This window comes from Rhinopithecus bieti, unplaced genomic scaffold (genome assembly GCF_001698545.2).
Source record: "Rhinopithecus bieti isolate Rb0 unplaced genomic scaffold, ASM169854v2 scaffold_15296, whole genome shotgun sequence".
Taxonomy (NCBI): Eukaryota; Metazoa; Chordata; class Mammalia; order Primates; family Cercopithecidae; genus Rhinopithecus; species Rhinopithecus bieti.
Window position 1 is genome coordinate 2,032,798 of NW_016809075.1, and position 24,171 is coordinate 2,056,968.

Consider the following 24,171-nt stretch of genomic DNA (forward strand, 5'->3'; position numbering starts at 1 on the left):
CATTGTTCCCCTCACTATAATCTATTAATGGGATTCTCATCATTTAACTTTGGATTTTTCTGAGCCGATATCTAATGCAGTACAACATAGAGAGGAGAAGAAGAGACTTGTGCTGTTGTAAATGGTCCTAAGATCAGCCAGTTGGGCTTACCAACCACAAGGCCAAGTAAAGAGGAATGAAAAGGCCATGTAGAGAGGCACACTTTGGTTTTTATGACAAGATTGCTCCACTCAACCAAGAGACCATGAAATAAAAGTATCAGCTTAATTTTAAGGAGAAGATTCTATGCCATTCCCCCATTTTGAATCATAAAAGAGTTAGCTGTTAGCATTAGAAAAAAGAAGTATCAAGAAAGTCAGCAGTTAGCTTAATTATTGAAAAGAAAAAAAATCAAGTGAGCTATTTGGAATGATAAGACAATCGTTTATCAAAATGTTTTTATCCTTATGACTCATTGAAAAAAATTTTAAAGTGTGAAAAAAAAACCAACAAAAGATGTTTTTATCTTTACTTGATTTTATGCACCCTTAAAGAATTATAGGCCGGGCGCAGTGGCTCAAGCCTGTAATCCCAGCACTTTGGGAGGCCGAGGCCGGGATGTGTATGGTCAGATCACAAGGTCAGAGATCGAGACCATCCTGGCTAACACGGCTGAAACCCGTCTCTACGTAAAAAAAATACAAAAAACTAGCCGAGGCGGATGGGTGGCGGGTGCCTGTAGTCCCAGGCTACTCGGGAGGACTGAGGCAGACCGGCCAGGCTGGAGAAAAACGGCGGTGAACTCTCGAGGGGCTCGGAGCTTGCAGTGAAGGCTGAGATCGGCCCCACTGCCACACCAGCCCAGGGCGACAGAGCGAGACTCCGCTCAAAAAAAAAAAAAAAAGTTAATTTATAAAAATTTTGTCCAAAGTCGGGAATTTCTCTGCAAATCTTGAATGTTTTTAGAATGGGCGATTGAATACAAGATATACCAGCAAATTCCTTTCATTTAAAATCAATTGTCATCCTCTATTCATACATTTTGAAATAATTATTATTGTCCCCAAACTACATAAGATTACTTTTTATTTATTTGATGTAAATGTTTGCCGTCTCATATTAATTTTCTTTTTTCAACAGATTCAACTAAATAAACTTTAATGTTGATTCTGTTCTTCCTAGAGATCCTAAACTTTGTGATTTTAGTGGAAAATCAGTGATACATTATGTGTCACAAATAAAGAGTTCAAAGAAACAGAAGCTTTTGGACATTTTAATGAGTTCTATGCCAAAACCAGGTAAATACTTTCACTCCACGTGCATAATTTCCCAACCCAAAAATTCCTGTTATAACTCTTTCTTTTTCTACATCTGTTTGATGGATCCATTTAAAGAAATCAAGTCCATGGCTATTTATGGAGCAGTGACTCTGTACAAGGCCCATGACTAGGTGCTCTGGGGGATGCAAAGAAGTCTAATGCAAGGTTTAAACTTTTGAAAATATACAGCATGGTCAGGGACACATCACGTAAGTCAGAGAGAAAGAGCTTGCTGTAAACTTGAAAGGGGAAGAAGGACTTATAGTGGTTCTTGAAGGCTGGAAAACTGTGGGAAGGTTTGATATAGGTGGGAAAAGAGTCCAATCAAAGACATAGAAACAGCCACAGCAAGAAGTATAATGAAAAGTGTGCCACTGAGTAGCCTGTGACTTTGTGAAAGCTGCTCGACTTTATTGTTTGATTTGCTTTCTGTTTGAAGTTTCGGGGGCAGAGGACAAAGCTATACCTAACAATGTTTCATGAAAGAGGTGAGACTTGATCTGACCCTTGAAAAAACGATGCAATTTGATTTTGTGGAGCAGAGGCCCCTTGCTGGGAGTGAGCATGGCTTATCCCAGGGGCAAACAAGAAACTAGAACTGAAAGTTCATGTCAGGGAAAAGAGAAAGGAAAGGTCAGATACCTAAAGAAACTGGGTCCATGGAGGGGAGAGCCTTAGATGTCAGGCTGAAGGACATCACTTTTTTAAAAAATAAAATAGACACTAAAGAAGTTTAAGCCAGAGAATGATGAAGGCCATGCTTTAGGAATATTAACCTGTTCCTATCGTGTTGGATACATCTGAGGGAAAAGGCAGGGATCTCTATTAAGAAATTATAGAAGTGCCCATATGTGTGGTGGTAAGAACTAGGGAGTGAGTCCTTGGGTAGAGCGTGAGATTGAGAGATGCTGGGAGTGGTGGATCTAGGAGACATTGTGGAAGAACAATTCACAGAACTGCGAGATGTGACGTTGACAGCGGAGACGCAGAGACAAAAGTTGTGTCAAAGATGACTAAATTTTAAGGCCTGTAAAGTATGGATGATGGAAATACAACCAACAAAATGGGAGCACATTGGGACTTTTCAAGTAGCAAGTTTCTGTAGGACTGGGCTTGTGGGAAAGGACTGGTCGAAAGGCTAGTTTGGGAGTTCTCTACAAAGAGGAGATTGTGAGGACATGATGGTGGGTGAGGTTGTTGAGGGACTGATGAGAGTGAGAAAATTGCAGAGGGCTGAGCTGAGGAGGTGCACACACAGATAGAGAGGAGTGGTACGGACATCAGGACTCAGGAAGTGAGAGGAGGAGGAGGGGGAGAATCAAAAGAGGGTTGCAGGAAGAAACGAGCAGGAAACAATGTTAAATTGGAAAAGAGATTACAAAGCAGATGTGGTAAGGATGTGAGACGTTTCAATGGCAGGATGTAGGCAGAAGATAGATTGCAGAGAGTAAAGCAGGAAAATATGGTGAAGAAATGGAAGGTCTGGGTATAGATCACTTGTTCAATTTTGTCTCCACTATAAGATAAGCAGAGGAGCCACTGAAAGAGGGAGTTTTTGTTGAAAGAAGCCAATGCTTATTTGAAGAAGCCAGGATAGCAGGAGGGGATACATATGAGAGCAATGTCCCTAGGGTACAAACTGGGAGTCTGCTGTTTGGTGTTAGGAACTCTGTCCATTTAATGTGGCTTTAATCCCCAGATAAGAAGTGTGCTCAGAGGAGCTGAGTGTCTTTGTTCTGGGCAACTGTAGAGCAAATGTGATTTCCAGCTCATCATTAGGGTTTCACTTAGCAACTTTGCCTACCATAAACCATTAATCCCAAACATTTGAAGTGGTAACTCTTGATTGCTATTAATTTAACTTCATGATTCACTCCCTTCTACAAACTAAAGAAGGTTTGAGCGATCTAAATTTTTTAAATTATAGGATGGTCTGTAAGGCCCTGTATTGCTCTGATTTCAGTTGTTAGCCAAATTGTGCAGAAATTATCCTCAGTCCCCAAGAAATAACTTCAGGGGCTTCAGGGCAGTGCACAGATTCAGAGAAAGAAAATCCAATATCGATTGAGCCGGCACTAAGTCTTCAGTACCCTGAAAAATACATGGAAGTTTTTCAGGGTTTAGTTGGAAGAGTCCAAGAAGCGTCTCCTAATCTTCCATAAATAGAAGTCCGTAATGATGGGTCATCCTCAGGAAACATGGAAGACAGATGTCCTTCCTCTGCACAGCTCTGGAGAAGAGAGTTCCCTAACCTTGAACTGCTGACAACTTTAATGGTTAAAAAGTTCTCACTCATGTCCCAGCACCCTATGGAGGGTTTTGCAATGACGACGTAGACATTAAGTATGAGGTAACTGGATTTAAGTTTAACTAAAATCTGACTCTTGTTAAGTTTTAATTTCTCATACAGCTTAAAATTTAGTGGGTACTCAGATCAGATAGGATGATTGAGTCATCCTAACTCTCTAAAAAATTTTACTTGCTCAAAATCTCAAAGTACCTGTTTGATTTTTTTGTCCTTCTGCAATAGCAGTTACCATCAAAGCCTTTTAAAAAATAGTAAGCGATCCAGTCTGTGGACTCTTGTCTTCACATCCCTTCTTGTGAAAATTAGTGCCAGAAGCTTCATCAGGATCCCAGACCGCTATTTCAGGAAAATGTGTGACAAAATGGAGCTGATTTTAGAACATAGAGCTAGATCTTCCTTTGAAATTGCTGGAGATGAATCTTATCAAAACGTACTATTATGTTTCTTTTGATAGAAAGACATGCTGAGTCATTGCTTGACATTTGTCATGATACAAACTCTTCTCCAACTGATATGATGATAGTTACCAAAAATCAAAACATCATCTTGCAAAGCATCAGCAGCAGTGAGGTAAGAGCTTTAAAGAAACAACAGAGAGCCTACTCCATCTACTACTTTATTTGTGTTGCTTGAATACTTCATAACAATCATATATTACAATTTTATTTTTAAGTGTAATCTTAAGAAAACACATTTGGTAAGACGCTCTTCTGAAAGTTTAATCTCTGAGCAGTAATTAGCTAGTAACCTCTGAGACTCATGCATAAGATGTGTGTGTACGTGTGTGTGTGTGTGTCTTAGTCAGTTCTGGCTGCTGTAACAAAGTACCATAGATTGGGTAGCTTATAAACAGAAATTTATTTCTTACAGTTTGGGAGTCTGGAAGTCTGAGATCAGGGCGCCAGCAGGTTTGAGTCTGGTGAGGGCTGTCTTCTGGACTGCAGATTGCCAACCTCTCATATGCTCACTTGATGGAGAGACAGCTAGCTAGTGCTCTGGGGTCCGTTTTATAAGAGGCACTAATCCCATCACGAGGACCCCACCTTTTTTTTTTTTTTTTTTTTTTGAGATGGAGTTTCGCTCTGTCACCCAGGCTGGCTGGAGTGCAGTGGCACGATCTCAGTTCACTGCAAGCTCCACCTCCTGGGTTCACGCCATTCTCCTGCCTCAGCCTCCTGAGTAGCTGGGACTACAGGCACCTGCCACCACGCCTGGCTAATTTTTTGTATTTTAGTAGAGACGGGGTTTCACCATGTTAGCCAAGATGGTCTTGATCTCCTGACCTCGTGATCCACCCACCTCGGCCTCCCAAAGTGCTGAGATTACAGGCACGAGCCACCACACCCGGCTGAGGACTCTACTTTCATAACCTACCTCCCAAAGGCCCTACCTGCTACTACCATCGCGTTGGTAGTTAAGATTTCAACATATAAATTTTGGTGGGACACAAATATTCGGTTCTTTACTCTGGGTGTGCGTGCCTGCGCGCGCGTGTGTGTATATCTCCAATACCACATAAGATTGTTTCAGCTGAATCCATACAAAATGATCAAATGTACCTTCCTTTCATATACATTAATATTGAAACGGAAGTCTGGGCTGGCTGTGGTGGTTCACACCTTGTATTAGTCCATTTCACACTGCTATAAAGATACTACCTGAGACTGCGTAATTTATAAACAAAAGAGGTTTAATTGACTCAGAGTTCCACATGGCTGGGGAGGCCCTAGGAAACTTACAATCATGGTGGGAGGCAAAGGGGAAGGAGGCACATCTTCACAAGGTGGTAGGAGAGATAGAAAGAGTGCAGGGGAAACTGCCACTTTCAAAACCATCAGATCTCGTGAGAACTCCCTCACTATCATGAGAACAGTATGGGGGAACCACCCCCATGATCCAGTCACCTTCTACAAAGTCCCTCCCTTGACATGTGGGGATTACAATTCAAGATGAGATTTGCTGGGGGACACAGAACCAAATCATATCACACCTGTAATTCCAGCACTTTGTGAGGCTGAGGATTTCTTGAGGCCAGGAGTTCTGCACTGGCCTAAGCAACGAAAAGAGACCTCATCTCTACTAAAAATAAAAAAATTAGCTGGTCATGATGGCACATGCCTGTAGTCCCAGCTACTTGGGAAGCTGAGGTGGAAGAATCATTTGAGCCCAGGAGTTTTAGACCACAGTGAGCTATGATTGCACCGCTGCACTTTAGCCTGGGTGAGAGCAAGACCCTGTCTCAATTTTTTCAAAAAGGAAAAGACAGTCAGGCATGGCGGCTCATGCCTGTAATCCCAGTACTTTGAGAGGCCAAGGCAGGTGGATCACCTGAGGTCAGGAGTTCAAGACCAACCTGACCAACATGGTGAAAACCCATCTCTACTAAAAATACAAAAAATTATCCAGGCGTGGTGGTGGACACCTGTAATCCCAGCTACTAGGGAGGCTAAGGCAGGAGAATCACTTGAACCAGGGAGGCAGAGGTTGCAGTGAGCCAAGATTGTGCTACGGCACTCCAGCCTGGGCAACAAGAGCAAAACTCCGTCTCAAAAAAAAAAAAAAAAAAAAGGGAAACAAAAGGAGATCATTAACCTGATCATATCAAACCCATCGTAGGGTACCAAAAAGGAGGTGCCTCTTCGTGGCCCTGGTTATCATCCTGCCTGTGATGAATGACTTTACAAAACATCCCCTGTAGTACAGTAACAGTATTAGCAACAAACATTGCAGCCCATAGAAAACTGTGGAATGAGACCCAAGATGTACAACAAACTGGCAACAGTGGTTGCCTACAGCGAGAGAACTGGAGATGCAATTTGCACTGTGTACTCATTTGTACCTTTTGAATATTTATAAAAACTAACATATCCCAAATAAATATACTACTACTCTATATTTTACTGGTTAAAAAAAAAAAAAAAGTCCAAAAAGTCATTTATTTATTTTGAGACTGAGGTCTCATTCTGCTGCCCAGGCTGAAGTGCCCTGGCATAAACATGGCTCACTGGAGCCTCAATCTCCCAGGCTCAAGCAATCCTCCTACCTCAGCCTCCTGACTAGCTGGGACTACAGGCACACGCCACCACACCCATTAATTTTTAAAATTTTTTGAAGAGATTGGGTCTCACTATGTTGCCCAGGCTAGTCTCGAACTCCTGGCCTCAAGCAATCCTCTTGCCTCGGCCTCCCAAAGTAGTGGGATTACAGGCATGAGCCACCATGCCTGGCCCCATTGCCCATTTTCTAATTGGATTATTTGCTTTCTAACTGATAGGTTTGGAGAAGTCTTTATATATTCTAGGTATATGCTTCATAAAATATTTTCTCCTAGTCAAGAAAATTATTTGACTTGTTTTTTCATCCTTTTTATGTTTTATTAAAAAGAAGTTTTAAATTTTGATAAAAAATGACTCATCCATTTTTTTCTTTATGGATCATGATTTTTGTGACTAAGAATTGTTCACCCAAGCCTGGGTCACAATTTTATCCTATGCTCTCTTCTAAAAGAGTTATAGTTTCACATTTTACGTTTAGATCTACAATGCAATTTGAGTTTTTTTCCTTTTTTTTTGAGATGGAGTCTCACTTCTGTCACCCAGGCTGGAGTGCAGTGGCATGATCTCTGCTCACTGCAACCTCTGCCTCCCAAGCAATTTTCCCATCTCTGCCTCCTGAGTAGCTGGGATTACAGGTGCCCACCACCATGCCCGGCTAATTTTCATATTTTTAGTAGAGACGGGGTTTCACCATGTTGGCCAGGCTGGTCTCGTATTCCTGAGCTCAGGTGATCCACCTGCCTTGGTTTCCCAAAGTGTTGGGATTACAGGCGTGAGCCACCGCCCAGTGGAATTTGAGTTAATTTTTACAATGTACAAGGTTTAGGTTGAGGTACATATTTTTGCCTGTTGTTCCTCTATCATTTGTTGAAAAGACTGATTTACTTTCACATCTTTGTGAAAAAAGAAAGAAAGAAAGAAAAAGAAGAAAGATCTGGGCCAGGTGCAGTGGCTCATGCCTGTACTCCCAGCACTCTGGGGGGCCAAGACAGGAGGATCACTTGGGGCCAAGAGTTTGAAACCAGCTTGGACAACATAGCAAGACCCTGTCTCTACAAGAAATTTTAAAAATTAGCTGGGCATGGTGGTGCATACCTGTAGTCCTAGCTACTCAGGAGACTGAGGCAGAATAATTGCTTGAGCCCAGGAAATTGAGGCCTCAGTGAGCCAAGACCATGCCACTACTCTCCAGCCTGGCCAACAGTGAGAGGCCTAATCCCTTAAAAAATATATATATTGAGCTTCTTTTTTCTTCAATTAAACTACTATCAATTCTTTTTTTTTTTTTTTTTTTTTTTTTTTCACTCTTGTTGCCTAGGCTACTAGAGTGGAATGGTTTGATCTCAGCTCACTGCAACCTCTGCCTCCTGGGTACAAGCGATTCTCCTAATTCAGCCTCCCAAGTAGCTGGGATTACAGGCATGGGCCACAATGCCTGGCTAATTTGGTATTTTTAGTAGAGACGGAGTTTCTCTATGTTGGTCGGGCTGTTCTTGAACTCCCAATCTCAGGTGATCCACCCACCTCGGCCTCCCAAAGTTCTGGGATTACAGGCATGAGCCACCGTGCCCGGCCTAAACTACTATCAATTCTAAGATGTGTATTTTTGTGTTTTAACCTCTTTGAAGTCAGACATCTTACAACTGTCACTGTCAAATTGGTACTGTTTTGTCATTTTTAGTGGTACATAAAACAAGAGTGTAGCTTTTAATCAGGGACATCTTTGATTTAGTGAAACATGGTAGGATACATTGCTAAACCCAAATCACAATATAAGATGCCAGAAAGTGGATAGAGAAGTGAGAAACGATTTTGCAGCATGGAGAATGGTAAAACCTAATTGTCCAGAGAAAGGATATTAATGAGAATCAAGATGATGTACCGCAACGAACCATGGAAAAGCCCAGGAATTAGAGGCACCATGTACTGCAGAAGTTGGGAGTTAGCATGAGGTTGAAAAAAAAAGAGGGTTTGGTTGAAAATGTATATAAGGAGCAGAGAGATCCCCAACATTCTACTTCCACTCTATGTAACTACACCACTTACTCCTTCCCCACCCTCACAGAAGGCAGGAAGATTTGGTGGAAGATTATTTGAGCTGGAGGAATTCTGGACTTAGTAACAACATACAAGGTGAAAGATGGGAATCCGGCCTCAACCTGGAGGCTTAAGTCTGAATATTGACAGAGATATTGCTTCCATCTTCCTTCCCCACCTAGCTCCCATATGGCCAGCAGCCCATTTATACTACTAAGCCAAAAGCCTGGAAGATTCTCTTCTGGAGATTTAATAACCCCAGAAAATAGACCTACCGATACTGACACTTTTAAGTTCCCTGAAACAAAAGCATTTCACTATCAGATCAACCCAGCGAAGCCCACCAACATACACAGAGAACTTCTAGTCATATTTTTAGTATCTCTTTCTTAATATGAAGAGTCAAGATAGCCAACGGTCACCAGGTATTTGAGGAAAGCCTCCGATATGAAAAGTAGCATCAAAACAACAAGGAATGCAGATGAAATCAGGAGCACAGAGAAATGAAGGGGAAGAAATAGTTTTAAAGGGAGGAGACAAAAATAAAGAAAAAAAAGAAAAAAAATGTTATCAGAACCAAATGATATGAGTTTTCAAGTTTAAAGCACCCATCACTGCAGGACCCATCACTGCAGGACAGTGACTAAGTAAATTACCCTAAAGTATTGTGAACTTTTAAAGCACTGAGGCTACAAGAGGATCTTGAAAGTTTTCAGAGAAAGAGAGATAATATAAAGGATAGGAAACTAGAACGGCACCAGATGTCTTAAAAATACCATTGTAAGCTACAAATATATGGAGCTACAAATATATGGAGCAATAAAAGACCTCTACACTGAAAGTAATAAAGTATTGCTGAAAATTTTAAGAAGACTTAATAAATAGAATGATGTAACATGTTAGTGGATTGGAAAATTTAATTTTATAAAGATGTCAATTCTGCCAAATTAGTTTGCAGATTCAACACAGTCCCATTCAAAACCTATCAGGGGTGTGTGTGTGTGTGTGTGTGTGTAAATTAACAAGCTGATTCTAAATTGATATAGAAAGGCAAAAGGCCAAGAACAGTGAGGGCAGTATTGAAGAAGAACAAAGCTGGAAAATTTAGGCTACCAGATATCAAGTCCTATTATAAAACTAAATCAATTAAGGCAGTGTGATATTGATAGAAATATAGATAAATTCATTACCTGATATATGACAAAGTTCATGCTGCAGTGAAATAGGGGAAAGAATTTTCAATACACTGTTCTGGGTTGCATAGATAGCCATACAGAAAACAATACGTATGTTGACCCCTACCTCACACCATACACAAAATCAATTCCACATTCTTTGGAATTTAAAATGTGAAACATAACAGCTCACTGCAGTCTAGCATTCCTGGGCCCAAGCAAAACTCCTGCTTCAGCCTCCTGAGTAACTGGGACTACAGGCACATGCCACCATTCCTGGCTAATTTTTAAAAATTTGTTATTGGTAGAGATGGGGTCTTGCTTTGTTGCCCAGGCTGTTCTTGAACTCCTGGCTTCAAACAATGTCCCTGACTCATCCTCCCAAAGTGCTGGCATTATAGATGTGAGCCATTGTGCCCGACCACACTAACGCTTTTGAAAGAAAATGTAAGATAAAATCTTTGTGACCTTGGAGCTGACAACAATTTTTACAACAAAACACACACAAAATGCTTGCCATAAAAGAAAAGTTAATTAAATGGACTATATTAAATGAAGGATTTCTTTTTGTCTAAAGACATCATGAAGATAACTCATAAGCAACTCATAAAGTGAGAAAAGATACTTACAATGTATGTATCTGACAAAGGACCTGCATTCAGAAAAAATTTTAAAACTCCCACAAATTAGGAACAGATAGCTAATAGAAAGTGGGCAAAAACTTGATCAGACACTTAGCAAAAACAGATGTCTAAATGGGTGATAAAATATATTAAAAGATGCTGAGCTTTCAGTCATTGGATAAATGTAATTTTAAACTACAATGTAATAACACTGCACATCCACAGAATGATTACAATTTTAAAAGTTGGGAAATATCAAGAGTTGACAAGGATGTAGAGCAACCAGAACTCTCATGCACTCCTGACGGGAGAATGAAATGTTAGAATAATTTAGAAAGCTGTCTTTTAGTGTCTGTTAAAGAGAAATATATGCATATTCCATAATCCAGCAATTCTGCTCCTAAGTACATACCTAACAGAAATGCATCATATATTTACCATAAACTACATATTATAATGATCATAGCAGCATTATTATAATAGCCCCCAAATGGAAACTACTTAAGTGCGTATCAAGGATAAAAAGGATACATAAATTTTGGTATATTCACATAGTGTAAAACTACACATAAATGAGAATGAGAATGAATGATCTAAAATTACATGCAACAATACAGATGAATCTCACAAATACACTGTTGAGCAAAAGAAGCCAGACATAAAAAATTAAATCCTATATGGGTCTATTTATATAAAAACAAAAGGAGGAATAACAAATCTATGGTGTTAGAATTCAAAATAGCACTTGCATGAGAGTGTTCTTTGGGGATATTGGTAGTGTTCTTTTATTTGATCTGGGTCCTGGATACACGAATGTGTTTGGTTTATTAACATTAATCTATACACATATGGTAAGTGAACTTTTCTGAATGTATGCTATACTAAAATCAAAAGTAATGGAAAAGAGGTGGAGTAGGGAATGTCTTCAAATATCTGACACACACAAAAAAGAATATGGTTTTCAGCCAGGCATAGCTGTGGACACCTGTACCTGTGGTCCCAGCTACTCAGGAGGCTGAGATGGGAGGATCACTTGAGCCCAGGAGTTGGAGACCAGCCTGGAAAATACAGCTTTTTTTCTTTTTTTCTTTTCTTTTATTCTTTTTTGGGGACAGGGTCTCACCCTGTCACCTAGGCTGGGATGCAGTGGCCAGTGGCACAATCACAGCTTACTGCAACCTCTGCCTCCCAGGCTCCAGCAATCCTCCCACCTCAGCCTCCTGAGTAGCTGGGACTACAAGCGTGCTCCACCATGCTCAGAGAATTTTTGAGTTTTTTTGTAGAGATGGGGTTTCACCATGTTGTCCAGGTTGATCTCGAACTCCTGACCTGAAGTGATCTGCCCACCTCGGCTTCCCAAAGTGCTGGGATTACAGGTGTGAACCACTGGCCCGGCTGAATATGATTTTCAAACTAGGATTCTATGCCCAAACAAACTCTCAGTTAAGCATTAGAGTTGAATAAAGACATTTTTTCAGACACAGAAATCTCAAACATCTTACTTCTGATACACCTTTTAAGGAAGCTACTAAGTGCTCTATTAAATTGAGAAAGTAAATAAAGAAAGAGGAAAAAATAGGATCTATGACTCAGGGGATCAAGAGAGAGGAAGGAATCATTGGTATAATGAAGAAGGCAGGACCAGGACTTCAGCTATGTAGCAAGTCTAGAAAACAAAGAGCTCAGATGACTGGGGGATTGGGATGGGGGCAGGGAGCAGGACAGAGGAGGGAAACAGGACAGATATATTGTCTGATACATTTCATCAAGTGGAGAGACCACTGTAGGTTGGGAAGATGTAGGCATTTAATAAAAAGACCTAAAAGAGTAAATAAAATAAACCAACTAGAAATTAAAAAAAAAAAAATAAGGAATGAGGGGAAGGAAGGATGAATAGGCAGAGTAAAGAAGATTTTTAGGGCACTGAAACGACTCTGTATGATTTTTTTTTTTTTTTTTTTTGAGACAGAGTCTCGCTCTGTCGCCCAGGCTGGAGTGCAGTGGCCGGATCTCAGCTCACTGCAAGCTCCGCCTCCCGGGTTTACGCCATTCTCCTGCCTCAGCCTCCCGAGTAGCTGGGACTACAGGCGCCCACCACCTCGCTCAGCTAGTTTTTTTTGTTTTTTTTGTTTTTTTTTTTTTTTGTATTTTTTTAGTAGAGACGGGGTTTCACCGTATTAGCCAGGATGGTCTCAATCTCCTGACCTCGTGATCCGCCAGTCTCGGCCTCCCAAAGTGCTGGGATTACAAGCTTGAGCCACCGCCCCCGGCCCTACTCTGTATGATTCTAATGGTGGATACAGGTCATTATACATTTGTTCAAATCCATAGAATGTACAACACCAGGAGTGAACCTTAATGTTAACTATGGACAACTGTCACAAATGTACCACTCTGGGTGAGGCTGTGCATGTGTGGGAGCAGGGGGTATATGGGAAATCTCTATACCTTCCTCTTTTTTTTTTTTTTTTTTTTTGAGATGGAGTCTCATTCTGTCACCCAGGCTGGAGCACGATCTTGGCTCACTGCAACCTTCACCTCCTGGGTTCAAGTGATTCTCCTGCCTCAGCCACCCGAGTAGCTGGGATTACAGGCATGCTCCACCACATCTGGCTAATCTTTGTATTTTTAGTAGAGACAGGGTTTCACCATGTTGGCCAGCCTGGTCTCAAACCCTTGACCTTAGGTGATCCATCCACCTCGGCCTCCCAAAGTGTTAGGGTTACAGGCAGGAGCCACTGCACCCGGCTTATACCTTCCTTTTAGTTTCTCTGTGAACTTAAAACTGCCCTAAAAGTAAAGTCTATTTAAACAAACAAACAAACAAACAAACAAACAAGGGTTTGGGGGTTTGTTCAGGAAAAAAATATAGTTATACAAGAAAGAAAGCATAATCATACTACAGTACAATTGTACTATTACAAAGTACAATAGCCTCATAATCATAATTAGCCATTGACTATTAATTTAACAACAAAGAAGGTAAATGTATTGGGAGGATGGAGGCAGGGCATAAGAACATTAAATTATTAACCATAATAAGTCAATAGATGATGCCTCACTTTGATGAGTCAAGAGACAGCATGATAACTATGCAGAAATATGGAAGAAAATACCAAAAGAAACAGTTAAAAGTTTGGAAGTGGTTGCCTCTGAGGAAAAGGGTGACTGTTTTTCTTGGTATAAGTCTTTTAACATTATTTGATTTTTTTAAATGTGCAGTTTAATTTTGATAAAAATTAAGTGAAGATTAAAAGTAAAGAAATGGTTAAATCAAGACCTCTCTGGGACATGGGGTGGGATGAGCTACCACAGAAACGTTCCTTTTTAAATCCTATTTGAATATTTTAACTTTGTGCATTTTTAACTTTTATAAGCAGTTTAGTCTGCTTCCTACCAAAGTAGAATTTAGTACCCTGGTTCCCAGCAAGGGAGTGATTCCCAGCCCCCACCCTTCCCACCCTAGGGGGTCATTTGACAATGTTTGCAGACATTTCAGTATCATCACTGGGGGAGAATGCAGCTGGCATCTAGTGAGTACAAGTCAGGGATGCTCCTAAACATCCTACCAGACACAGGACAGCCCCCATAGCCAAGAATTATCTGGTCTTGAATGTCAACAGTGCTGAGACTGAGAAATTTGCTAGGTTTTGTCACAATATTGAAGATTGCATTGTGTTTGGTTACTAATATTATGTAGTAATCAAAATAAAATACCTAGAGACAAATCTTTAAGGTGTCATGCAAAAGATATTGATAAACAAAAACGTATTTACTTTTATTTTTTATGGTCTATTTAAGCAACTTTCTTTTTAAAAAGACTAACTATATCCTTTCATATTAATACACTGAAATAAATGTTTAAAAAATTTTTTGTAGAGACGGGGTCTTATTATGTTGCCAAGGCAGGTCTCAAACTCCTGGCCTCAGCCAGATGTGGTGGCATGCACCTGTAGCCCCAACTACTTGGGAGGCTGAGGCAAGAGGATCCCTCAAGCCCAGGACTTCAAAGTTACAGTGAACTATGATCACACCACTGCACTCCAGCCAGGATGACAGAGCGAGAGTCTGGTTCTAAAAAACAAACAAACAAACAACATCAAACTCCTGGTCTCAAGAGATTCTCTCACTTCTGTCTCCTAAAGTGCTGGGATGACAGGTGTGAGCCACCGTGCCCAATCAGTACATTTTTTAAGGCAACTTTAAATCTTTTTTAAAAAACTTTCACTAGGTGTTTTTTCTTATTGTAGCTGAAATAAAGTTTAAACTCCTTTTGAGGGAGAAATGGGCTTTTCAGTACTGTATTTGCCTTTTCTTCCCTAGTGGTTTAACTGGGGTTTAAATCCCTTTCACTCTTTTCTTTAAATGAAAGCTTGGTTTTCTTTTTGGTTGTCTGAAATAGGTTTTATAGTTTACGAATATAAGCAGCTGCCTTGCCTGTAGGACAGCTCCAGAGAGGCTCGTTATAGACTCACCCAGTCATCCTTTTTCATCTGAGGAGAATCTTCTTTCAAAATTTTATTGTAGGCTGGACGTGGTGGCTCATGCCTGTAATCTCAGCACATGTGAGGCTGAAGTGGGGTGATCCCTTGAGTCCAGGCATTCGAGACACTCCTGGGCAACATAATAAGACTGTCTCTACAAAAAGTTAAAAAATTAGCTGGTTATGGTGGCATGTATCTGTAGTTCCACTTACTTCCTGGAGGCTGTGGTGGGAGAATCACTTGAACCCAGGAGTTCGAGGCTGCAGTGAACTAAAAGTGTGCCACTGCATTCCAGCCTCGGCGACAGAGCGAGATCCCGTGTCTCTAAAATATAAAAATAAAAAAATCTAATTATGTCTGATTTCTATCATGCCTTTACCGTCTGTATGTTTGGTACGCTGTTGTCTGCAGGCTAGAATGCGATGCTCTATTTCTCATCCATCTATCGGCTCCTGTGGTGCTGTCAATGGTTTATGAAATCCATCTATGCTTGGGATTTGCTATTCTGGTGTTTTGTCTCTTTTACTCACTCCTAGGTGACACTATTTCAGTTCTCCTCCTTGTGGCACCCAAGCACATCTTAAAGTCATTCCTGTTTAGCATTATAAAATAAGCATTATAAAATAAGTTAGAAAATTCTGAGCTGTTTCTGTTTGAGTCTCCACTTCCATGATCACCTTCAAAGTCATCTTATTCCCTACATCCTTTTTGATTGTGATACTGATGGTTTTACAGTTTATTTCATGGCATAATTTTTTGTCAGGTACTTATAGATATCACACATCTTTTATTATTATTTTTTCTATGCAAAACTTATCAATTAGGTTTGAGTATCCTTTCCCTTTATTTTGCTGATTAACTTTTTTTTTTTTTCTGGTTCTTGTCGAAATTCATTGTTTCAAACTTTTCATGCTAACAAGATCACAGAGTGGTGACAAGCTCTGGACCCAGATTTCAGAGTCTGAGTGTGAATTCTGGCTTTGCCACTGGCTAGCTGTGTGACCTCGTGTAAGCTACTTAACTTTTCTGGGCCTCAGGTATAAAATGAAGATAATAGATCCTAACTTTAGAGTTGTGAGGATTAAATTAGTTAACCCATTTATGCCTAGTGTTCCATTACTGGAACGCTGAATTTGTGGGGGTTATTTATATCCCACTGCTCAAGGTCATCGCCAACGTCTGATTTTTCACACAAAAAAATGTGCAACCTCCGGCATAAATGGGTTAATATGTTAAGGCATATAGAACCGTGTCTGTCACTATATATGTAAATGCTAGTCATCATTATGCATTTTGTAGGTGGGTACGACCACACTGCTGGCTTCCAACTTTTCCCATAGGACCAACTGACAAATGAACTGAATAGTTGAGATTGACCACAGCCCTGTAATCAACATGGAAACTTGATGTGAGAACCAGTTCTATGTCTAACACTTCCAAATGAAGGCTGCTGTTTTCCCAAAGCTTAGCATAAAAATTTCATTGAATCACTGTAATTAGATGAAATGGTAGAAATGTGTTTTGAGGTCTCTTAGTAGAAATGTGTTTTGAGGTCTCTTAGAGTGTTCTAGACTAAGGATCTACACAAAAACTATATATAATACTAAAAAAGAAAAATTCAAATGACCCATAAACATCTAAAACTATCTCCAACTTTTCTATTAATTGAAGTATTCACATTCAAACAATAAGAAGAAGATCAATTCCATATATTGCATTAAATAAAATAAAATGAAAAGTCGGACAAACGTGGTGGCAGGTGACTGTAATCCCAGCACTTTGGGAGGCAAAGGGAGGTGGATTACCTGAGATCAGGAGATCAAGACCAACCTGGTCAACAGAGTGAAACCCATCTCTACTAAAAAAAAAAAAAAAAAAAAAAAAATTAGCCAGGCATGGTGGCGGGCACCTGTAACCCCAGCTACTTGGGAGGCTAAGGCAAGAGAATCACCTGAACCTGGAAGGTGGAGTTTGCAGTGAGCCGAGATTGCACCACAGCACTCCAGCCTGGGCAACAGAGCAAGACTCTGTCTCAAAAAATAAAAAATAAAATGAAAAGGGGCAGGGCATGGTGGTACATACTTGTAGTTCCAGCTACTCAGTTGAACCCGGGAGGTGGAGGTTGCAGTGAGCTGAGGTCACACCACTGCACTCCAGCCTGGGCAACAGAGCAAGACTCCATCTCAAAAAAAAAAGTACTATGATGACCCTCTGATATTTGTTGAAGGAAAGAAATCTTAAATTCCATTAAAATGACATTTACTTAGTAAATTGCTTATGAACGTATGCTTAAGTTAAAAGTCAGATACAAAATTATATGATGCAAGTATATTTTAAATACTTAGGAGAAACACGAAGAAAATATGATTTCTGTGTTAACAGTGTTTGCTCTTTGGTTGTCAGGTTATAGGTGATTTTTTAAAATCTTGCTTTAAAAAATACTTTTTTGTATTTTCATATGTTCTAGGAAGAATACATCCCCCTTTGCGATTTGATAGGAAGGAGAAGGAATTTGCCAGATAATGGTAGAATTTTTGAAATACAGAGAAGAATAAGCAGTGAAATTGACAACAGCCTAGGAGCCGAGTGAACCCATTTGCCACTGAAAACCAGGATAGTCTGAGATAGGGCACCTGACTTTTGCCAGGAGATAGAAAATGCTTTAGAAAGTATTAATAAGGGTGTAGTGGGGAGTAGGCAGGAAGGGGGATGGTTAATAGGTACAAAAAAAAATAGCTAGAAAGAATGAATAATCAACCCAATGACAGAACAAAAAGAAAAAGAAAAGGAAAAGAAAGAATAAGACCTAGTATTTGATAGCACAACAGGGTGACTATAGTCAGTAATAATTTAATTGTACATTTAAAAATAACTAAAAGAGTATAATTGAATCATTTGTAACACAAAGGATAAATGCTTGATGTGTGATATCCCATTTACCCTGATGTCATTATTATGCATTGCATGCCTATATCAAAATATCTCCTGCACCCCATAAATATATATACATATGTGCCCATAAAAATTGAACATTAAAAAACAATGTTTAAGTATAAACTACTGAATACAAGTAAGGTATGACAACTAAGTTATTATGATTGAATACCTAAAATATTTTTAATGACTGTATAAATGGAGGGTTTTACCTCTGGTTTTTTTTTTTTTTTTTTTTTTTTTTGAGACAGAGTCTCACTTGGTTGCCCAGGCTGGAGTGCAGTGGTGCAATCATGGCTCACTGCAGCCTCAACCTCCTATGGCTCAAATGATCCTCGCACCTCAGCCTCCCGAGTAGTTGAGACTACCGGCACGTGTCACCATGCCTGGCTAATTTTTGTATTTTTTGTAGAGATGGGGCTTCACCATGTTGTCCAGGCTGGTCTCAAGCAATTCACCCATCTGGGCCTCCCAAAGTGCCAGGATTACAGATGTGACCCAACACGCCTGGCCAGGATTTACTTTTACTTCCTTTATCTTTTCTTCTACTTTTCTTTTTTTTCCTCTCTCTCTCTTTTCTTTCTTTTGACAGGGTCTCACTCTGTCACCCAGGCTGGAGTGCAGTGGCATGACCCTAGCTCACCATAACCTCGACCTCCTGGGTTCAAGCCATCCTCCTGCCTCAGCCTGCCAAGTAGCTGGGACAACAGGTGTGTGCCATCACGTCCAGCTAATTTTTGTATTTTCAGTAGAGACAGAGTTTCGCCATGTTGCCCAGGCTGGTCTCGAACTCCTGAGCTCAAGCGATCCACCTGCCTCAGCCTCCCAAAGTTCTGGGATTACAGGAGTGAGCCACCGTGCCTGGCCAACTTTTATTATTTGCTACAACAATTAAAATGAATACGGAGAGAAAAGCCAGAAATTTCCTAGCTCTCTTGGGAATTAATAAATGAGCTCTCAGAGAATTTTTGTGACTCGCCACTTCTCTGACATTTCAGATGACAGGCTTGTGCACTTAGGGCAAAGACTTCTTGTCCAACAGTCCCCTTAAATAGGTAGTCCACCTAGATCATAGAAACCAGACAGCTAGTTGTAACATTTGGGTTGTGATGGGATGTTTTAACTACTACTTGGGTCTATCATGGTTCTAGAAATTTAAAGGCACAAAATCACCAGCTATAACTTGTAATGAAGGAAACTACCAAAAACAATGAATTCTAAGAAAACATTTCTTCTTTAAAATGTTTGGAGTACTTTCTATAAATCAAGTTGGTTTTCAACTATAATAATTATTTTCCAGAGAGTGAAAAGGAAGTTTAAGAGGTGTTGTGCACCATGATTTAGATCAGAATGCCATCATAGTGAAGACTTTAATCAGCTTTGCTGACTCCTTTCAGTCTAGGGTTATATCTGTAGCTTCCACAAGGGGCAGGGATTTCCATTCTTGCTATTTGTAAATGATGCCCCAGGGAGGCATTATGGAAAAGATCACGTTCCTTTGGGGTTGTTCACTGTGACTGTGGCCAAAGGATTCTTTCCAGTTACCCACCGGGATGGAATTTGGGGCAGCTTAGCAGCCTGGGCACTGAGATAATAAAGTATAAAATACTGAATTTCTATGTGTCAATGTGATTTGAGTTTTGCTCTTCATTTTTGATTATGCAATTAATCACATCCATGACTGTCTGAGCCTAGTGCTCCAAGAGCAGATACTTTCTTATTATTTTATTCCTAAATACTTTATCCAATTTAAAAGAAATCCACGGTGTGAATCTTTAGCCTAGAAAAATCAACATTCATTCTGCCAACAAATTGGTACATTGAATAACTAATTACTGAGTTTTGAATTTTATGATACTGCAGGAGTTCGACCAAGATGGTGACTGCAGTCATTCCACACCGGTTAGTGAAGAAGATCCCAGTGGTGGTAGACAGGACTGGCAACCCAGGACAGAAGGTATCGGGCTTCAGTCCTTAATGTGTTTACAAAGATAACATGATCATATGGGCTTCCCTTCAATTTCAGAAGCACTCATTGTAGAAGTTTGAACAAAACACACTGGGGCCTATGGGAGGGTAGAGGGAGTGGAGGAGGGAGAGGATCAGGAAAACTAACTAATGGGTACTAGGCTAAATACCTGGGTGATGAAATAATCTGTACAACAAACCCCATGATATACATTTACCTATGGAACAAACCTGCACTTGTACCCCTGAGCTTAACTCCTGCAATAAAAGTTTAAAAAATAATAATAAATAAGTTTGAAAACACAGAAGCCCAAAGAAGAAGAAAACCACTCATGACACTACCTTCTGGTCCATATCTGAATCAGTGGGTCTAGGCAACTTGACTGTCCAGAATAGGCAATGCTCTCTGGCTCTTTTATCCCACCTCACTCCAGCTCAGCCAAGCCATTCCCTGTCCCTTCCTTTTTGTCTGATAACATCCTTTCCCCATTTTCTTCCTCTCAGAATCTTCCAGCAGCTTCAGCGATCAGTTCCCTTCCAGAGCCACACATGTCTCCATCAGCTGTTGTCCCTGAGGGGAAGGTGGGGGAATGAACAAGGCATGAAAGTCCCCAAGTCTCGGTCTTTTATTTACAAGGCCATAACTCTGGAATCTTCCAGAACACCACCCATTTCAAATATGCTATCCTGTCAGACCGTAAGTGCCCTTGCACTTAACAGGGCACAAAGTATTTGCAGATTCTCTCCTCAGAACATAGTTGCCACAGCTATCCCATTTGTCTGTCATCTATCCATAACCTTCTTAAAGTAAATGTTTATTTGAACTGCTGCAATTTCTCCCGGGCAATTTTCTGGCTTCTATTTCTAACACTCCAGGGAAGCCGCCCTCTTTGATGCCCGTTTTTCTCATCCCTTCGCGCCTCCCAGAAGGCTGCAGCTCTCCCGAGTAGCGTCTCCCGGGAGGTGGTGCGATGCTGCCCTCTCCTGGGCAGCCGCCTGCCTTTCTCACGCCCACTGGGAATCGTCCCTCCCCAGGCCGAGGGCGGAGAGTAATTGAGTAACCCTTAAAATTGTGAACACCATTAAGCCTGAAAGAGCTAACAAAAGAAAATAAATCCCGAAACCCTTCAGAACGGTCCTTGCAGTCCTCCTTCGACTTTCATAGACTTCAAAGCCAAGCTCTTAGAAGCCTAATGGTGTCCCAAGCGCCTTCTAGGAGGTTAAATATTTCATTTATTCTGCTCAATTTGGAGATAACTCACCATTTGGGATGTTAGTCATTCTTTTAAACTTGATTTGCAATATTTTTAGTTTTCATATGGGAGCCATAATACTTATGAGGCGTCTCCACTAAGTTATTTCAGTTTTAAGCTTTTAACAACTTGAGTTACAAATTTGGAAGAAGCAATTCTCTTCCTGATAAAATTGCACGTCACAGTTGGTAGAAACTTCAGTTGAGCTAGCTACTCTTTCTAGTCACAAATTCTGAAATAAAAGTGTTTTCAATATTATTGTGCATTATATTCATTTTAAATATTGGTTTAAATCTCTTTAAATGGGCTGGGTGCTGTGGCTTGCGCCTGTAATCCCAGCCCTTTGGGAGGCCAAGGTGGGCGGATCACCTGAGGTCAGGAGTTCAAGACCAGCCTGGACAACATGGTGAAACCCCATCTCTACTAAAAATACAAAATTAACTGGGCATGGTGGCACGCACCCGTAATCCCATCTACTCGGGAGGCTGAGGCAGAAGAATCGTTTGAACCCGGGAGGCAGAGGTGGCAGTGAGCCGAGATCGCGCCGTTGCACTCCAGCCTGGGTGACAGAGTGAGACTCGGTCTCAAAACAAGCAAACAAACAAACAAACACAAACACTATTTTCTGAGAACATAACAGACACAAATCTTGTAGACTAGAAATTGAGCCTATAAATTTACTCTTTTCATGAGTGAACAAGAGAACCTATTCCCTAAAACTAATGGGCTTAAACATATTTTAATACAGTATAAATTCATCAGGATTTGTAGTTGCAGGTATACAAGAACCTACTCTTGGTTGGGTTAAAAAGGAAGGGAAATTTGAAAGATATTAGGAAGTTCATATACCATTGAAAAACCAGAGGAGAGGAACTTTCTTGGTCCACTCATGCTGCCAAAACAAAATACCATAGACTGGGGGGCTTCAACAGCAGACATTTATTTTCTCACAGTTTTTAAGAATGGGAAGTCCAAGATCAAGAGTCTAGCAGGGATGGGTTTCTGGTGAGGGCTCTCTTCCTGGTTGCAGATGGCGGTCTGTCCCCATGTGGTCTTTCCTCTGTGCACACACAGGCAGAGCACAAGTGAGTGAGCTCTTTTCTTAGAAGGACACAAATCCAACTGGATCAGGGCCCCACCCTTGACACCTCATGTAACCTTAGAGGCCCCATCTCCAAATAAGCCACACTGAGGGGTTAGGACTTCAACATATGAATTTGCGGTGGGGGACACAAACATTCAAAACATCCAGTCCATAACAGGAAGGCTCCAGATTGGATTGTCAGGAAGAATTCCCATAAATGCATTTCAAAACTGGCTGCTACTGACCCCCAAATCATGCCACCTCTGCCATAACCGAAAAGCCGCTCCCACTATCAATGTAACAATCTCCTCCCTCTGCTGGTTCCCCCATCAGCACACAGGATGCCTGCACCTTATCTTTTTTCATGTAACTCACATACATCAGTCTCTCAAGTAAGCTTTCTGAATCTAGCAGCATAGAAGGCTGGAAATACAGTTGTTATTTTTTTTTTAAGTCCGTGTTGAGCTTTACAATTTAGGAAATCATCAAAATGTGAAGATGGCATCAAAATATTTTGAATCTCCATGCTCACAATCCAGACAGATATGCACATTCATTTAAATAGAACAAGGACCCCATTGATATATGCACCTATTAAGTACCCACAAAAACGTAACAAATGAAATAAGGAGAACAAACAGGAAAGTGAGGCTTTTCTGGAGAAAATAATTTTTCTTTATTGAAATCAGTTAGGCTGGGCCAGATTCTAAGTTTTATTTTAATAATGGCTTTGACACTAACAACAACAAATTAATGATCATTTTCTGATTGGTTATGAATGTCATTTTCACCTCTTCTATAAAGAAAATACATTCGTGGCTATGTTGAAATGTTGCCTTTTAATTTCTCTCTATGGTAATGTTTTCTGATAGGGTTAATTGACGCTCATTACGTGAAAAATGCACTTAGATAAGAGCAAGTGTTTTGTTTTTACCTGTGACAATGCATCCTCTTCCTTGGCCTACTGGGTAGCTCGAGAGGCCTTATCCATAGCAACCTCAGCAACTCACAGTATTCAAGAGGCAGAACAAAGAGAACATTTGTATGTTTCTAGAGGACTTCAGAATCAGTGCATTCTATAATCTTTTTTCCAATTTAGGACCAACAATTAGGACAGTGGACCTTAGCTCTTAACAATATCTTGAAAGGCAGGTAGGTTTTCTCTTACATGTGCTTATATTATATCTTTGTTTCTTGGTTTGAAAAAGAAGTCAGCTGACGAACAGATTTTAAGCACATTAAATTTGTTTGAAAGCATTCTGGATCTATTAATTCTTGACAACTGCAAAAGTACAGTTGTCCTTAAATATGGTTCATGTGAATACAGTCAGTTTTCTAATTTTCACAGCAAAGAACTAAATACATTTAGCTTTTGTGCCAGAACATTCTTTTCACTGACAGTTTAGTTATTAGGAAAGTATGCTGTGTGTTTTTCTCACTCTAACATGTCAGCTAGGTGTTTGCACTCAAGGATGACTACAAAAATGTTGTGAAAGACATCCGTCTTCCTTTCAAGTAGGAGAACGACCTTGAGCATGTCATGCAAACTCATTGCTATCAGTTTCTTTGTCTCTAAAATGAAAGGCTTGGATTAGGTGACCTCTAAGTTCCTTCCAGCTCAATAATTCCAAGCCTCTCATTTTGTGCTACATAGTGTGGTGATAGGCTCTTTGAAAACTGAAAAAACAATGGACTATTCCAAGGAAACTTCATTTTTAGACAAGTGTTTCATGCAATTGTATAGTACTAGAAAACATGCAATCAAGTTGTCTTATTTGAGAAACGTTAAGAAAACCAAAGCTAGCTACATTTTTATGGTAGCACAAAACATAATATTGGATGACAATGATAATAAACACTATTATCATTTGCCTGATGGTAAACAAAACTTTTCCTTTTGGAATTTTTTACTTTTTTTCTTTTTTTTAATGTACTTGTTTCATTAAATGG

At 40.2% G+C, this 24,171-nt stretch overlaps 1 protein-coding gene across 5 annotated transcripts in view; it reads left to right on the forward strand.

Annotated features, from left to right (window-relative positions):
• The first annotated feature begins 1,231 nt into the window (after positions 1–1,231).
• Positions 1,232–24,171, forward strand: part of MAP3K19 (mitogen-activated protein kinase kinase kinase 19) — a 58,766-nt gene continuing 35,826 nt past the window's right edge. For all 5 annotated transcript variants that reach the window (XM_017888405.1, XM_017888407.1, XM_017888408.1 and 2 more), the window contains exons 1-3: positions 1,232–1,278; positions 4,062–4,177; positions 19,780–19,873. In XM_017888405.1, coding sequence (XP_017743894.1) covers positions 1,257–1,278; positions 4,062–4,177; positions 19,780–19,873 — 232 coding nt within the window. In that variant the 5' untranslated portion in view covers positions 1,232–1,256. The remainder of the gene's footprint in view (positions 1,279–4,061; positions 4,178–19,779; positions 19,874–24,171) is intronic.